We start from the raw sequence: 18,026 nt of genomic DNA on the forward strand, positions 1-18,026 counted from the left end.
GATCCAGTTAACCACTAACACAAGAAATTTGGGTGACATCCTTTCTCTTAGTTATGCAAAAATCTATACCAAAATATTTGTCTTTGTGTCTCTCAAATTTGAAAAACTTTAACCACTTAATTCCGACATCTGGCCACCATGAACAAATACTTTTTTAAGATGTGCATGTGCCTTCCAGTCACATGCCGCTTTAGACCAGGGTACTCTTCAGAATGCAGAGATGACTACCGGCTATCCTTCTGGGGACCCTTCTGGATCCCACTGCACTCAGATGAGTTAACTCTGCCCAGAGGAGGACTCATGAGGCCCTCTGAGAATGACAGCCTGCCTGCCTTTCTAGCGTTAGGTGTTGAATTTTATCTTACAACCTTACTAGATCCTTTATAGTCACTGAAGAGACGCTTGACCCTTTTTCACACTATTCTTTCTGATTTGAACTGTCTTTTGTGATGGATGTCAGAATCAAAATGGGATTATTTCTGTCGAATTCTAGTGAAAGAATAGATATTAGGGCATATAGGATGGTCCTCGTAAAAAATTGTCTGACAGTAAAAAGTATAGGGGTGCTATGGAGAAGGGCTTATAGATACTAGATGATTTTCTGTTGGAAAAGTTTAAGAATTCTTTGACTATGGGACTGAGTAGGCTAGAAGCCCCTGGCTTCCATCAAAGAAAGACACTCAGGGACTTGGCATTTGGAGTTCTTGAGAAACTGGTAGATATCAAGGGTGAACCCAGTATCGAGGTCATTCCATGAACACAGATTATTCAACATTCATGCTCAGATGTTGCTGGCTCCCACTTTCACCCCCAGCAGAGTAGGGGGACCCTTTCAGGAAGTAGACCTCTTCCAGTCTGCCTCAGAGCACTGATCATCTTCTATAAATACTATGTTGATTGGAGTCCCCACTGTCTGTCAATTGGTATCATCCTGAAATAACAAGCAAGGGTTTCCTGTGAGTCAACCACAGTCACTTCACTTCAGATGCTGCCTGAAGGGTCTAAATTCAGAACCACTAATTAATTCATTCCCAGTGTCAGGGCAAAGGAACCCAAGCCCTTCCATTTCCTCTCCTTGATGCTGGCTGGGTGATATCACATGAGTTTCCTTAATTTAGCAATGTCATATTTGACAAGCATCTAGCACACCCTCGCCGATCTCTGTTTCCTTGAACAGAAGAGAGAAAACAAGAGATCAAGGCACGGATGCATCAGCCTGGCGGGTAAATGGCAAAGGTTACAATGTTATATTTAGATCTGTAATTTGCCCAGGAAAGATAATTGGGAAATTAAGTTGTCTGGTTAGGAAGTCAGCAGTCCTTCTGTTTTTGTATAGTCCTGTAGTCTTATAGAAGTTCGGGGCTTCAATACCTTCAGGCACTAATAATTAATTTAGAAAAAGTTGGAAGATGTTGCACATCAACTGCCTTTTTTAATGAGATAAGTCAAAGGGGCAGAGAGAAGGGAGTTTCTTGTGGTAATTGGTTGTTAGAATCGCACATTGCCTTTTTAGCACATTCCTTTGAAAAGAGTCAGCTTTCAGATCATGTAAGAATTCCTGGCAATAGCTACTGTTTAGTATATTCAGTAGGATTAAAAAGAGCACATGAAGTTGAGAGGGAAAAAGAACTGGGGGAGCAGGGTGGGGATGGGTTTGATAAAATCACATTACAGGCAAGCAGAAAAGACTCAAGCAATTAGAAAACATTTACAAAAGAGGAAGAGAAAACCTTGCTCAGCTGTATCCAGAGAAGTCACAGAAAACCAGCACCTTCTGTGTCCTTCTCTTCCTGGGAAGTTTTGCTTTTGAATTCCTATAGGGAGACGAGAGTTTACCAATTAGGAGATAGGAGTTCACGAAGGTGTGGCGGAATGACAGAAGTTGAGGTGTTGAGGACTAGGAGGGTGGGTGAGAGTTTTACTGGCAAATTTTCCTGTGAAATTTCTTCGGGAACTGCATTTAGCTGAAAGTCTGGAGTCAGGATTTGCATTTCTAACACCAGCCCCGATGAACTCTATGCTGCTGGTCCAGGACCACACTGAGTCTCAGAAGTCTCAGAGGGTACTTTCCGTCCCTGGTTGCAGAGGAAGCTCACTGTAAGAACTGATAAAAATACACTGATGCTTCTGTTTCACCTGAGATCAATTAAATGAGAAAGTGCGCATTGGCTTCTGGATGTTTGAGAAGTTCACCAAGGGCAGTTCCTACACCATCACACTTCAAACCCACTGGAGGAAGTGACCCCGAAGCCCTGCACTCCAGGTATTATTTCTAGTTCAGCAACAACATGGCTTGGGAGCTTGTTAGAGACGGAACCTCAGGCTCTACCTCGCTCACTGAAACAGAACCCTATTGTAACTAGACCCTCTGGTGATCCAAGAACACATTAAAGTTCTGCAGAAGGGGACCGTTTAAGGAGCCCCATGGGGAGGAATTAAATTCAAATTCGTAAGTTCCTCTCATCTTCTTTTATTCTCACACAATGTTTCCTGATTATGTTTCCTCTCTCCACTCCTCCCAGTGCTTCTCCAACTCTCCTCCCATCCAGATTCACTTACTTTATGTCTCTCGTAAGGAAACAAACAAAATTCTAAGGTATAATAATAGAATAAATAAAATATAGGATAAGATAAAAAACTAATACATTGAATTTGGGTAAAACAAACGAAGAGATGGAAAAGAACTCAAGAGGGGGTACAAGAAACAGTGTTCTACTCATTTGTACACTCAGGGGCCCCATAAAACCACTAAACTGAAAGCCACAGTATTAGTGCAGGCCCTGTGTGTGCTGCCTGAGTCTCTGTGAGGTCATATGAGCTTTGCTCTTGTTGGTTTAGAGGACCTTGCTTCTTTGTGTTTTCCATACCCCCGGCTCTTACATTCTTTCTACTTTCTTTTCCACAGGGTTCTCTGAGTCCCGAGGGCAGGGATTCGGTGAACATATCCCACTTATGACTGAGTGTTCCAATGTCTCTTGATCTCTGCATAATGTTTGGCTCTGTGTCTCTGTAGTTTTTTCCCATCTGCTACAGGAGGAAATTTCTTGGATGATGGCTGAGTATAACAGAATGTCATTAGGAGTCATTTTATTCCCACATTTTAAAAAAAGAACAGTTGAATTTGGTTTTACCCTAGGTCTCTGGGCCACCTAGTTTCAAGTTTTTGGCCACCCAAGCAGTCTCAGGTATGGGTTCCACATTGTGGAGTGGTTCTTAAGCCAAATCAGATGTTGGTTGGTTATTTCCACAAGTCTTATGCCGCCTTGCCCTAACATGTCTTGCAGGCAGGACATCATTGTAGATCAGAGGGTTTGGGGCTGGGTGGCAGTTGTGTTTCTCCTCTGGTAGTTTGCAGAGAAGCGAGGCAGATGAGAGGAAGATCAACAGAGTTTAGTAATTTTGTGCTTTTTATTTGGTTGAGCATCTTTAACCCAAAGATCAGAAATTTCAAATCCATGTTGAATGCAAATAGTCATGATTGGGTAATTCCACATCTGACTTCAGGTAACAGATTGCTTTATAAATGCAAACCCACTAAAGCTATTTATTGTACTGAGTTATTGTTATTCTAAGTAGATAGTATACAAAGATAAGACAACATAATATCTAGTATAACAATATAATAACTATCCATTAATATCTTAGTTCTCGTCACTTAGGTTAGGCCGTGCATACATCGCGGAGGACATACATTGTGGATTCGGAAAGTTTGCACAATTGAAAAACTTCAATCTTCAGCAGAATGTTTCTACTGAAAATTGGATGCTAATGTAAATACTGCTCATGACCCTTTCGAGAATGTTGCTTGCATTCGCTTGTGAATTCAGATGCAAAACTATCCTAATTACTTATAGTAGAATGAAGTATTGATTAATCGACATAGAATTCTTTTCAACTCTGAAACTGACACCTCAGTTTTGGAATATGCATATCAACACTGTCCTTATAAATCAGAAAAAAACCCTACAAAGCAAAGAAAATACAGGCTTGGACACCAGCAGCGGCCCCGTTAGCCAAGCAGTCAGTCGATTGAGAGCCAGCTGCTTCTTCCTAGTTAAGCCTTCCCCTTCCAACAGGCAGTTTTCAGATTTTACTTTCTATTAGACCAACTGCATGGGGGAAGGAAAAAAACTCCAAATTGCATTATACAGCACTCACTTCCCTTCTTATAGATTTTCCCCTCTCATCCTTCCAGGAACATTGATTTTCTACCTGGGTTTCAGAAAGAGCTCTTCACCCCAGGCATCTTCATTTCGGTTGCTGACCAAAGCATTATTAATACTTTTCCAGTGACCATGCCGATGTCACACCTGCTGCTAGGTACTCCATTCTCTGAGTGACACAAGCCACGCAAACCTTTGGAGAAGAAGTGATTTCAGAATGATGCTTTCCAAGAACAGAGAGCCTTCCACTGATGCTAGCTTCTTTTATTACAATGTGGTAGACAGTGCTGTCTTGGAGGTTTGCAATCCTATATTAGCATGTAGGTAGTTCCTCACACAGACAAAATGCTTTTCTGTGGCTCTATTCCATGTCCTGGTCAATATCTTTATTCTTAGCCCAATTCTGAAGATGGGGAAATGGGCTCAGGGAGGACATGGGATCACGGGCATCCCTACTACTGCCTCACATGGAGCTGACTTGCCTTCTATAAGTATAGAGATTTTTATGAAGATAATTAGAGCCAGATCCGTATCTGAAACATATTGTGAGCAGAACAGACAAATATTCATGGTCAGAAACAGTACGAATAGCTAGCATTATTAATATGGTGCTTTACAAACTGTCTCTGAACTGAGAGTCAAATTCTGAACTGAGACTAATTCTTCCTCTCTTCAGTTGTGTCTGCCCAGTGTTTGGTTACAGCAAGGAGAAAAGCCACTAATGCAGTCTTGCTGTCTTCTTATTTAACTTGGAATTTATTTCTTTTTATCTGACATAAGACATAGGAAGAGAGCAAAGGAAGACTCCCATCACCCTGCTGTGACCACCCTGTGACTTGATGGCTGTACCTGCCAGGGGTGAGAGGTTGAACTCTGGTCCCAACCCCAGGACTTACCCATTCCGGTCCTACTTCCTTATTTGCTCTTTCTGAGTTCCCACAGTATCTTGCCTTGTTGGAGGATTTAGAATAAAGCTCTTTGATCAGAACTATAGTTCAGGTCCAAATATGTCCAAGGGACGTGTATGCTGCCGTCTTTACTTTGGTGTTTTACCTTAGCCTGAAATCAAGTAGTCCGTGGTCCTCAAGATGTTAAAAAAGGATAACAGATCAGGTTCAGGAGGAAAAAAGATAAATCTCCCTAATCATTGTCATTTTTGTTAATGAATGCCAGCAATACTATCTATTTTTATTTAAGAATGACTTAGAAAGCATTTCCACTGAAATATTTCCACTCCCATTTTAAGAGCAGCTCTGAGGACAATGCATATGGTAGAGGGTCCAGACATGCACCCTAAGGTAGACAACCACAAACCTCAGTACCATCTGCAAGCTGGGGAGTCAGTTCCTTAGGACCTTCACAGAGGTGTCAGGATCCACACAGTACACTGGTCCACCTTATACACATGTCCTTTGTTCATTGCTGACCACAGTGCATAGATTTCTGCTAGAAATTCTGAATTTTGTTCTCACACTGTGTTACGTTGATGACAGTGTATGAACTTTGCAGCCGATATGTCTGTAGCTTGTTGATTTGTGTGTGTGTGGACCACAGGCTAACCCCATCACACATTCACAAGTTTGGAGATACTTTCTCTGAAGACCACTTAAACATCATCTGCTTTTGTAACTGGCTTCCTTAAAATCCAATATATTCTGAAGGATATGATCAATAAGCAGATGGCCCAAGCCCATACACATGCCAAGAAATGAGGCGTCTAATTAACAGTTAGACAAGGGTGTGAGGTGATTGCAGAAGGAAAATAGAGACCCTGCCTGGGCTGGGAAACCCCTGGATAGGGGAATCATGGCTACTGGTGTGACATGTTGTTGAGCGGTGGCTATTGGAAGAGACAACGCAGCTAAATCCTTCAGGCATACTCATTAGGACTTTACAAATTTCCCAATTATCTTTTGACCTGGTCTGGAGCAGGCATCTTTCCAGTGCCTTGAGAAAAGAACCAACAGGGAAAGAAAAAAGAATACAAAAGCATTTGGTGTTAATAGGAACCTGGTAGAAATGAAAAGTGATGCATTCTTGGCAGCAAGCGAAGGCTACAGGAAGAACGAGCGTCTATCATGGTGGTAAAGGAAGTTTTCCCTTCTTTGCAAAGTGGTGGGTGTTCCAAACAAAGGCCAGGAAGAGACAGTTTGTGGGAAGAGGCCAATACATTTCACACTGAGTCCCTAAGGCGCTTCGGTAAATCTGCAAACTCCGTGGGTGTTATCAAGGGACTCAAGTATCAAGAATCTTCCTGTATATACATCTTTTGGCCCAAATAGGTACTGAGATGGGTTCTTGCCTCTGCACCTAGGAAAACTACCAAGGAACATTTATTGCATCAGAGAAGAGGACTAGTGTCCATGTGACAGCTTTCCTTGCCATGCGGGAAATATGTTATGAACCCACTACATGTCTGGTCCTCCTGAGTTTATTGTTTTGTGTTAAGTTTCAGTGTGTCTAGACTTGCAGAAATAGAAGACAGTGCCTTGAGTTTGATGCAAGCTGGGATGACTGTGTTAATGTTTTTTGAAGTCAATGCAACTGAAAAGGTTAAGACTGTAGCTTGATGGAGGTGATACATCTCTCAAAGCCACTGGAAGCCTTGACAACAAACACATTAAACAAAGCACCACACACACACACACACACACACACAGCAGGCAGGACAATTCCTTTTTTTCGATTTGTTTTCTTTCTTCCCTGAAGAGAAGAAAACCAGCATTCTTTATTTCTTTTCTGAGAGGAAAAAGACAGTTGGAAAAAAAGACTTAGGAATGGTCTCATTAAAATTTGTACTAATCATCAACTATTGGGCATAACATGATAGCCATTGTGTTTGTTAATTTTGTATCAACTAGATTGTGTAACTGAGTTGCTTCTCACGCACTTCATGCTAATATGAATGTTTTTTTTAAGATATGGCTATATTTTAAATAAGTAGACTTTGGGTGAAGTAGATGGCAGTCACTGTCAGTGTTCCTCAGTTAACTGAAGGCTGGAAGAGCACAAAAGATTAACATACACAAGGCAATAGCCCTCATATATACCAGTAACAAACATTTTGAGAAAGAAATCAGGAAAATAATCCTATTGGCAATTGTCTAAAAAAATACCTTAGGCTGGTGGTTCTCATCCTTCCTAAATCTGCACCCCTTTAATACAGTTCTCCATATGGTAACCTCAGTTATGAAGGCGTGAGAAAGATGATCCATGTGAGAGGTTGCCAGAGTTAGAAATAGCTTGCCATTGGTTTTTCAGTGTTCTCCTTTCCTTCCCTCATAGTCTCCATGACATGGAATCTTGGCAAGTCACTCACTGGGACACTTCCCAGCTTGAGCAAAAAGCCGGGAACAAAGTAAGCACAAAACCTGAATCCATGTGTGTCTAGTGACCTCTCCAGGCCAGAAGGACCCTGAGCATTCTCTAGCCCAGCCCAGCTCAGAGGTAAGGCTATGGGAAAAGTGAGAGGGCGTCTGAAGCTGTGGGCTAGCAGAAGCCATCACTTGGTTGATGCAGCATCCAACTCGTCATCTGCACATCTTTGTTCCTCCTGTCTCTGGAGAGGTCAGCACAGGTGTTTTGCTAGTTGAATTTTCTAGCGGGGACTTGAAAGGCTCACACAGTAAATTGAATGCTAAGGCTTCAGGACACTTCCCTTTTTAAAGTCTGCCTTTTTGCTCAGAGTCACCCTTCAGAAGACAGGTGCCAGAGAATCGCTTTATAGAAGTTCTCTCTTTGGGTTTAAATCGCATGAAAGAAAAGAGTGGTCCTCCAAATCCATTCTCAGCCTGAGGTAGTTACTAAACCTGATGGTAGTCTTAGCTGGGGAAATGAATTATGGAAGGGAGAAGTAGTTGGTTAGTGATTCAGAGGATGCTTTAAGTCAGTTCAGGCTTAGTCTATCTAACAGACTTGTCATCTCCTTAAGTAAATGAAGGATTTTTTCTACTACTTTTTTTTTTAAAAAAAGGCAAACTATTAAATTACAGCTTAGAGTGGGTCTGAAATTCACCCAAGATTCCATGAAGGGGAACCAGTGGGGATCAAAAAGTCAGTCATACTCCAAGACTCATAGTCTTTGGTTGGACCTGGTGACACAAGCTTGTGATTCTAGCATTTGAGAGGTGAAGGCAGGAAGATCAGGAGTTTAAGGTTATCCTCAGCTGTATGCAAACTTTAAGACCCTTATGGGTTATACTAGACCCTGAAAAATATCTCAGTGAACAATAACAAATCTTTGATCTACACTGGTAATTTCAAAACTGGGTTTCTTGCACACTAGGATAATGTGGGCAATCTTTGTGGGCTGAGATGAGTTTGGGGCTGTGTATTAACATTCTAGGTCAACTGTCATAAAGCATTAGAAGCTAGGTGACTGCAAACAGCAGAAATTGGCTCTTTTAAATTCTGCTGTCTACAAGTTGAAAATGCAAGGTGGCAGCAGGTTAGGCTCCTTGAGAAGCCCATTTTGGAGCAGCCTTCCTTGACTCAAAAGTGCGGTTTCTCATGACTTCAAGTGTTCCTTGGCCGATGGCAGCATATCTCCAGCCTCTGCCTCCATCTTGACACAAGCCCCTTCCTTGTATATCCTTGTCTTCATAGCACCTTTTGCTCCCTGTGTGTTTCTTCTTACAAAGAAACCAGTCTTACTAAATTAAGGTGCCCTACTCAAGTGTGAGGTCCAACTAATTACCTCTGTGAACACTGTGCTTCTGAAAGAGATCTCATTTACAGATGCCAAAGGCTCAGACTTCAACTGTGTGTTTTTTTGTTTGCTGTTTGTTTGTTTGTTTGTTTTTGATGGGAAACTCCAGCCTTTAATAATAGATAAGAAAAGGGTTCTCCTTATCTTCACCCATACTTCAACTAGTGATATGTTGTTTTGCTTAGTTCAAATTTTAGGATGCAATGAATATCTTTGTGAGAAAGACTGCCTCTGCTACATAAGATATTGAACCCACTAATCTCTAGTTAGCCATACCCAACAATGAAAGACAGGCAGGAATGTTTGGCTTAGAAACCACAGGTATTCAAGGCTTTTTAATGGTCACTTTTCCTTCTAATGTACCCTTAATGTATTCACCATCTTGGGGCATAACCAGAGAGCCACTGATCAAGGGTATTGGTTTGGAAACACCACTAGGAATATCTGAATATCATCACACAGCTTTTCTGTCCCATCCTATTCCCGTTGAGCCCCTTTGAGTTGCCATATGGACAATGTCTGTGTGGTCTGTTCTCTCTCAGGACTTCTGCTTAAAGTATTGCACCCCTCGAGAGTTCCCATGTCCTTGGACCTGACAGCTCCTTTAATTAAAGGCAGTGGGTGGTAGATGACAGGTTTGTCACCGTGAGTGGTTCACTGAGGATCAGGGGACATGGATGGCCCTAGTTTTCCATCTGTATCACCCAACCTGCACCTGCATATCCCATTGGGTAAAACCTAAAAGCGGTAGTACCTATTTTTACTGACCTGTCCTCTGTCTGCTTCAGGAAAATCACATGCTTCAATTACAGGAGGCATGTGCTGACTTAACTAAACGTAGGGGTTCCACAGCTTTAAAGGCATCACTTCTGTTCTATCTTTGCTACACTACTGATGTGGGATTCCCTCTGTATGCTGTGAATATCATTGGTTAATAAAGGAACTGCTTTGGGCCTATAGCAGAGCTATAGGGAAACAGAGCTAGGCAGGGAAAACTAAACAGAATGCTGGGAGGAAGGAGGAGGAGACAGGGAGAAGCCATGTAGCCCTGTAGGAGATAGATGTTAAAACTTAACAGGTAAGCCATAGCCATGTGGCAATACACAGATTAATAGAAATGGGTTAAATTAATATGTAAGAGTTAGCCAATAAGATGATAGAGCTAAGAGGCCAAACAGTTATTTAATTAATACAGTTTTTGTGTGATGATTTTGGTTTCTGGGCAGCCGGGAAACAAACAAGTGGTCTCCTACAACACACTACAGAATGAATGGTGCTGCTGCTTTCCCAGGTCTTAATTCCAGACTTTCCAGGGAGGGTCAGTGTTTAGTGGGAGTGAAGCTCCATTACTCAATGTAATGAGCCAAAATAAATCGTTTATTTTCTTCTTTCAGCACTAATGCCTACCCATGCTCTGGCCACGATTGGCTTCTCTGCCTCACGATGGGTTGGGAAGGCATATGATGCTCACCCAGCCTTGTCAGCACAACCTTAAAAGGAATGTTCTGGCTTTGGGAATTTCCCCTAAATGATTACCAGGGGCAGAGTTTTTGCCAACCTAGTATGGATCAAATATTCCATATAGGGTTTTCAAAATCCCAGTTACAGAGAGCCCTACCCCGTACACATGCAAGGAAAGCATTTAAAAATGATAGCCAGGTCATAGGAAATTCTTTTACAAGGCCAATATTTATTTTGTTTTTATGTACAAAACTCAAATTTCAAATGAACATAAAACCAAATAAAAATTCCCCTCCCCAGCTGCACAAACTTGAATTGCCTATTATCTAAGAGGCACAGGTAACCATATAAGCGGTAGATGATCATATAATGTCAACTCATTTGTATAGAAAAAACATGATGTTTGGCTATTTGAAGAATGGTAAATGGAGAAAGGGATATCATAAAAGCAACCCAGAGAATTTTTTTCCATACTCAACCTTTTAAAATAATCTGGATATCAAATCTGAAATTGACAGTGACAACTCAGGGCCCTTCCCATCCTAGGATCCACTAGTGCTTCCAAATCATTTTGTGTTTCTAATTTCTCCTGAGGGCATGAACCACTGATGTGTGGGAAAAACACAACTAAGTTGTGGTACTCCCAAACTGGGTTCAGAGTGACATTTTGGGTTTTATTTCACCTTTCTATTTTTTCCATACGCAATTCTGGTAGCAGGGAAGTTATTTTGAATCTAGCATTGCAACTGTGTATTAGAGCCAACCCATAATGTCCCTGTCGATTCATAACAAAATGTACACAACAAGAATAAGCCATAAAGTTCATAACCTCTCAAGTGCAAACCTTTTAACTAAGTTGAGTCTAACACTTTCATTCTGTTTTCTAAACTCAGTTATTCAAAGGATTTTTCAAGATTTCAGAGTATTTTTTTTTCCTCCTCATGTCCCTCATGTCTGCCTACTGGTTTGTTTTACACCAATTATCATCTGGAGCCAATTCCTTTACCTGGGACCTGTACACACAACTTTCTTGGAAGCAGGCAACATTTTCATTAGAGTACTCAGAGACAGAAATCAAATTGCTCTTATCTATGAACAGCTCATGCACATTTTTAAAAATAACATGAGAAAAAGAATATGCTTTTAAAATTCTGAATCTGTGGTTTTGAAGCTGCTATCATTTTAGCATGAGCTCAGTGCTGACATTTTCAGATCAACCATAAATAATTTCTCCCAAGGGAAGCATTTCTATTGGAGATGAGGGGAAAAGTGACCTACACTGTAACACTTGTGCTATGACTGTGGGTCTCTTTGGGAGGAGTAGTTATAACATACAAGAGTGCATAGGAATACACCTTAGCTTACACAGAAAGAATACATGAATGTTTGTGATATGTCTGCTATTGATGCAGTTTCTAATATTCACAACATTGCCATTATATACACATTTTTTTTCTCGTGTTCCTGTGATTCAAACACAGGGCTTTGCACATGTCGGGCAAGTGATCTTTCACTGACCTATATACCCAGCCCCAAATTATCTATAATACATGACAGTAATCCACAGCCCACACTGCTTGGATAGACCATCACTACAAATGGACACAAATCGATTTAGAAGATCCCCTACCGAGGTGAAATTCAGTTTGTAGCGATTACAGATTGCTTTTTGAATGATGAAGGAAAGTACGAGACAACAGTGTTCACCCTGTGATTTCCTTTGTCTTGGTCGCCGGCTAAATATCCAGGAGGTCATCTCCGCTCTCGTCACTCTCCACAGTCAGCTGTCTGGTCCACCACTTCTTAACCTCGGAGCCACAGGAAGCTGTGTCTGGCATGGGGTTCATCTTGCACACCACAGATTTCATGGCTGTCCTTCCTCCAAACCGTAGGTTAACCGAAGACACCGAATGGCTTATTGGTTTGGGAGCTGTGGAATTGAGAGGAGTCCCATGATCAACTGGTTGCTGTTTCAGCATGCTTTAACCATTCCTGGAAAAAATCTTGATACCCTGAGCAGTGGTGTGTTTGGCTCCCAGTTCCTGTCTCCAGATGTGAAGTACGAAACCTTTCCAGTGTTTGATTCTTTCCAATAAACTTATGTTCATAGTCAGCTAATAATAGCTCTTGGGGAAACATGCTGCTGGCTCCTTTTACTTTAAGAGAAAAAAGTAGAAACTGCAAACACCCCCAACTGGTGTAAAATAGAAGTGTTAAAGTGTGTTCATTAGGGAAACAAAGAGTGATAGTGTAGTATTTCAAAAGGAGAGATGGGGTAGGGGACAGGTGTGGAAAGTGGAAGTGTCTTTGGCTTTCCGTTGCCTTGGCCTTGTGTCCCATCTGCAGAGACGAATTGACATATACATATCTCTGAACCTAATATGTGTCCACTGTAAATGAAGAGAATGCAAACGTGCTCACTGCAGTGCTGGGAGGCTGAAGGTGGGGTATTGAGATGACAAAGTGGACAGTGTGGTGCTTGGTGCCTCCTTAAAATGTCCTTCGCTTTTGTCTTTGCTCCCTTTGACTTTGTATGCCCCTAGTAGTTTGTCTTGGTGGTTATCTTTATTTTCCACATTGAGGCTACATAGACAAGCACTACTGTTGATAATCTGACTACATTCCTATGTCACCCACTTAAGTGAGTACCAAGGAGGACATTCTCCCGAGGACATCTCTCATACCTGCTAGTGTTGGACTAGCCGTGTGGACAATGCTCTTATCACTGTGTCTGGACTGCTGTAATGTTCTGTAGCCTCTCAACCTGCCTCCAGGTCCCTGACAGAGGCAAATAAACTCTTAGCTGTGTTGCCACACCAATCTTTCTAAAGCATAGGTTGCAAATGCCATCTCTTGCTCAGAAATCTTTAGTGTCTCTCTTCTGCCTCTAGTATGAACTGAAACTGCCCCATCTGTCAGTTAGGGATTTTCACATTGTGGCCCCTGCACCTACTCAGCCTTGCTTCTTGTCACTCCTAGCTGTGCTTAAACAAGACAAAAGTTATGACCTCTCTGCTCGCTCATCAGGCCCTTCCTTACTGGTGGCTTTAAGAACCATGGCACACTTCTAGCTTCAGAATGGAAACTGTATTGCCATCTGCTTCATGAACAGACGTGTGGCAGAGGTTTCAGGTCACCCATTCTCACTTGGGTGGGGTTGAAGCTGAGCATGGTGAAAGGAGGGAATAAAGCCATATTTCACCATAGGCCTAGATCTTGATAGGAGGAGACTGGGGTATGTGCAGAATTGCTACTCTCTTATTCCTGCATGTCCCTTCATGAGATCATCCTGGCTTTCTTGTACCTCACATTTCTTCAGGAGAAAACTCTTACTAAATCAGTAAAATATGGGAAATAATAGAACTGCAAGGATTGACTGACCCAGTAATGCCCTGGGAGTGGTGAGTGGCACACAGCGGTCAGTGGCACATGGAGGTTTGTCATCATTACTGCTGTCATTGACATAAAGATGCTCACGTCAGGGTGAGTGATCAGCTCAGCCATACACCGTGTGCTGGAATAAAGTAGGACCTGAGCTTTTTCTGAGAACCCTGTGGCATTTTCTGAAGATCATATCTACCCATTCCTTCTTAGATAAGTTTTGCCCATATTTGCGATGCCTTGACTGTACCCAGGAACCCCCTGGAAACCTCTTCCTCCTCTCTTTCTGGATCATGGCTGTAACATCTCATTTTGTTAGCAGGTGCCATCTTCTCAGTGACGGCAGCTGAAAGTGAGGGCCGATATAGCTATGTTTAGAGAAGTTGCTTTGAGGAGAATGTTTCTGATGATGGTGTACATTTCATTGTTTCACCGTCTATGATAATCAAATACACATCCTGTTTGGGTCTGAAATGTCCCCAGAGGCCCTGGGTGTTGGAGGCTTGGCCTCAGTTTGTGCTATTGGGCAGTGGTAGAACTTTTAACAGGTGGCAACTAGTAGGTCTTGGGTCACTAGGTTATGCCCTTGAAGAAGAATGTAGGACATCAATCTTTTCCTCTTTCTCTTTGTCCTGGTTGTGATAAGATGAGCAACTTCCTTGTCATACATTCCCACCATGCTTTGCAGCATTATTATAGGCCCAACAGCAATAGATCATCTGACCGTGGGCTGAAACCACCAACAAAGTGAGCCAATAAACCTTTTTTCTTTTTAAGTGGATTTTCTCCCATGTATGTTATGGTAACAGCTAACTAGTAAGGCTCATTAGTAAGGCGAGCTAATTTGCATATAATAAAATCTAAGACCTGAAATTTAAAGAAAGAGTAAATGCTTCTTAAATGCCCCAAATGGGTAGAGAGATGAGTGATGTACCTACCTGAGGGCAGACGCCATTGTCCAAACTTCCTTTGGGGTTTCCCAGGATCTGCTGCATCCTGTCGACTGCCTCCTCTGTCTGATAGAGTAGGGCTCAAGAGTTGCTGCTGACTGCTTGTCTGCACGGGAGAAGAATGAGTCAGTTGTGGGTCTTTCTCTTTAAAAAAAAACCACGTACTTAATTTGTTACAAATATCTGTAGCGCATTTGGGGTATAGAATGGTAATTATCACATGTCTGTAGCATGCACTGATGAAATCAGGATAATTCCCATGTCTGGCTCCTCAAATGTTGACCATTTCTGTGTGTTTGCAACCTTGTGACTTTTCTAGTTATTTTGAAACATATCAGAGACTATTGAAGACTACATATGATAGTTGTCTTCACTGTCAACTTGATAGTCCTAGGGAAGCCCAAACTGAGGACTCCTGATGCTAAGGACTCCTTGGCACTTTACCCCCACCCCTAGCTCACCTGGCACCTTAGTCTTTCCTAATCATTGTCATCTTCTTTTTGGAGATTTACTTTATTTACGTGTGTGTGTGTGTGTGTGTGTGTGTGTGTGTGTGTGTGTGTGTATCTACAAAAGTGTATGTCACACATGTACAGATACCCACAGAGGCCAGAAGAGGGCATTGGATGCCCTGGGGCTAGAGCTATGGGTGGTTGTGAGCTGTTGGATGTGGGTGCAGAGAACTGTCCTTGGTCCTCTGGAAGAGCAGTTGTCTCTCCAGCCTTCCACTGTCTTGATTTCCACATTACTTTAAACCTTTGAACACTCTCCCTGCATCCTTGACTTTTGGGATACCTTTTGAGAGCTCTGAAATCTTTACTTCCTCCCTATCATTGGTCTTGTCTCAAACTGATTTGGCTGCTCCTCATAAAGTATTGCCAACTGTGGATCTTTTTTTTTTTTTATTAACCTCTTTTTCTGACTGCTCCCATAGAGTCTGTGGAGAAGGAAGGAGGCAAGGGATTCCTAGTTTCTTGTACAGAGCCGTGGAACTCACACAAAACTGTACCAGGACATAACAGGGCCATTTGGAGTCTCTGCTGGACCATGGAGCCTTGTGCTTCAATTCGTCTGCCACCCTGTGTTGCTCTGCATCATGAGCTCAGCAAAACTGGAGGCACTGTACCGTGGGCTAGATGGACTCCATGTAATTAGCATCAGATCATTGCAGCCACGTAAAGGGATGGGGCCTCCTTACCAACTGCTTCTCATAGCACAGAGCTCTCCCAGATGTTGGTAATTCTGGTTTTTGTTGTTATTGTTTTGTTTTTGAATACACATATAGAATAACTTTGAAAATGAAACTAGCTGAGTTTTAATAGACAGAAGCTACCCAAATACTTTTTCTTAATTCTATATGCTCCTCTGTTGCCCAAGTAAGAAAAAAATAAATCCCCAAGTGCATTTTATTATTGAAGAGGATTGAAAGCTAAGTGCATGCATTTTGCTTGCTTTACTAAAAATTTGCGCAATTTGCTGAGAAGAAAATATTTATGGTAAGGCTTCATGTAAATCATAATCTTTTAAAGCACATGTTTCTATGTCAAAGTTTAGCTAATATGATAATCTTTTAGACAAAATAAGCAAGCAAACACTTGGATGTTAACTGAGGATGTTAACAGTTTTTAGTATACGTATTGTGTAGATTGGATCTTGAATGACCCATAAGTTTAAGGTTTGGTCTCCAGCCCAAGATACTAATAAGAGGGGAGCAGAGAAAAATGTGGAGCTCAATAAAAATCAACAAAAAAAGGAGGAAATAAAAGATACTAAAAGAAAGTGGTAAAATGTTTGGGAGGTGGAACCTAGTTGGGGGATGTTGGGTTATAATGGGGGTCAGGTGAGAGCTGTCCTTGAAGAAGATTTTGGAGTCTTATCCCCTTTCTATCTCTCTTGCTCCCTGGACACCACACTTTCCCACAAGCTTTCATCATGATGTACTACTTCACTGTAACACTGTACAGTGAGTCAACCACCCTTGGACTGAAATATTCCAAACTGAGAGCCAACTAAACCTTCCCTGCTTCTAAGTTGATTATCTCAGGTATTTTGTTTAATAACAGAAAGTTGACTAACACACCATATAAATCATAATTTTATCAATGAATCTCAACTGAATTCTAAGTGACAAAAATAAAAATTCCTGGATGTATATGTTCTTATTTAGTTTTGGTTCCTTTGCAAAAAAAAAAAAAATCACCTGAAAAAAATAGTGTCATTTTGTTTGAAATGTTTGTGGCCAGGATCAACTCCCACAGAACATCCTTGGATGAAGGATACCGCATCTCTTACCTCGGGTTGCGTATTCTGGTCCTGGCTATTGGCGTTAGTGTCCTCACTTGGCTGGGTGGTCTCGATACTGGGAGGATTTAGGAAGCGGCTCAGCTCCTGCTGCTGGCTCTCCCTCAGGCTGTGGATGATGCTGCATGACTGCTGCTGTTTCTGCAGGAAGATGCTGTGCTTGCATAAGGAGGAAAGGTGCCCAGCTTCTTTGCCCCATTCCTACCAAGTCACTTTCTTCTTCCCTCTCTGAAGACCTGTGGGTTTGCTGGCCTCTTAGGAAATTCCAAATAGGAATCTTGAATCAGTTTTCAAGCTGTTAATTGACATAGAGTCTTGGAGATTAGAGGCATCGCCCACCTATTCCATTTACATAACAATTGGACTTGCTATGTTCCTCCATGCTAGTTTATATGTTATTTAAAATTCCTAATGTGGGTGTTTTAGTTTCCCTTCTTATTTAATTTTATCCTCATTTAACCAGTGTCAACCCCCTCCCACTCTCCTGAAAGTTGTAAGCACCAGAGAGTCTTTAGTAGATGAGGAGGAAACTCTTACTCCTGTCTTAGTTCTGGACTTTGTAGGGCAGCCTGGAAGGGCCAATCCAGCAGCAGCCTCTTTTCCCAGTCCAAGGCTTCCCTCACGGGGTCTGAGCAGGACAATTGTAATCAATGGAACCAGAAGAGCTATGACAGCTTTGTTGTGATTGGGTAGCAGTGGGCAGCTGGCCTTGCTCTAGGAAAATGTACTTGAGTGCTTATTTTCCTTGGGGAACTTTTTCCCTAACAGAAATGTATGTATGTTTCTGTAGTAGATGTTATTCCAAAGGGCAGGATCAAACAAATCTTACATAACATTAATTGCATTGCAGGATGTGTTTACTGATTGGCTTGCCTTTCATCTCTGTATGTGAAGCATAAGTCAAAAGCGCCCATAAACGTTAATTGCCCAATAGAAGCACTCACTGGAAATACAGTATATGCTAATGGAGTATATATTCATTAATATGTGAGAGTCTCGCACAAACTTACAGTTCAGGAGGCAGCAGGCACATCATTAAAATTCCATGAGAGGTAGTCTTTC

General features: G+C 41.8%; 1 protein-coding gene across 4 annotated transcripts in view; it reads right to left on the reverse strand.

Moving 5' to 3' along the window:
* Positions 1-10,541: 10,541 nt before the first annotated feature.
* Positions 10,542-18,026, reverse strand: part of Nalcn (sodium leak channel, non-selective) — a 281,079-nt gene continuing 273,594 nt past the window's right edge. For all 4 annotated transcript variants that reach the window (XM_085698170.2, XM_048422068.3, XM_087912334.1 and 1 more), the window contains 3 exons: positions 16,956-17,105; positions 14,652-14,769; positions 10,542-12,262 (listed from right to left, as the gene is read on the reverse strand). In XM_085698170.2, the coding sequence (XP_085554296.1) occupies positions 12,069-12,262; positions 14,652-14,769; positions 16,956-17,105 (462 nt within the window). In that variant the 3' untranslated portion in view covers positions 10,542-12,068. The remainder of the gene's footprint in view (positions 12,263-14,651; positions 14,770-16,955; positions 17,106-18,026) is intronic.

Source organism: Myodes glareolus, chromosome 12 (genome assembly GCF_982192425.1).
Source record: "Myodes glareolus chromosome 12, mMyoGla1.1, whole genome shotgun sequence".
NCBI lineage: Eukaryota > Metazoa > Chordata > Mammalia > Rodentia > Cricetidae > Myodes > Myodes glareolus.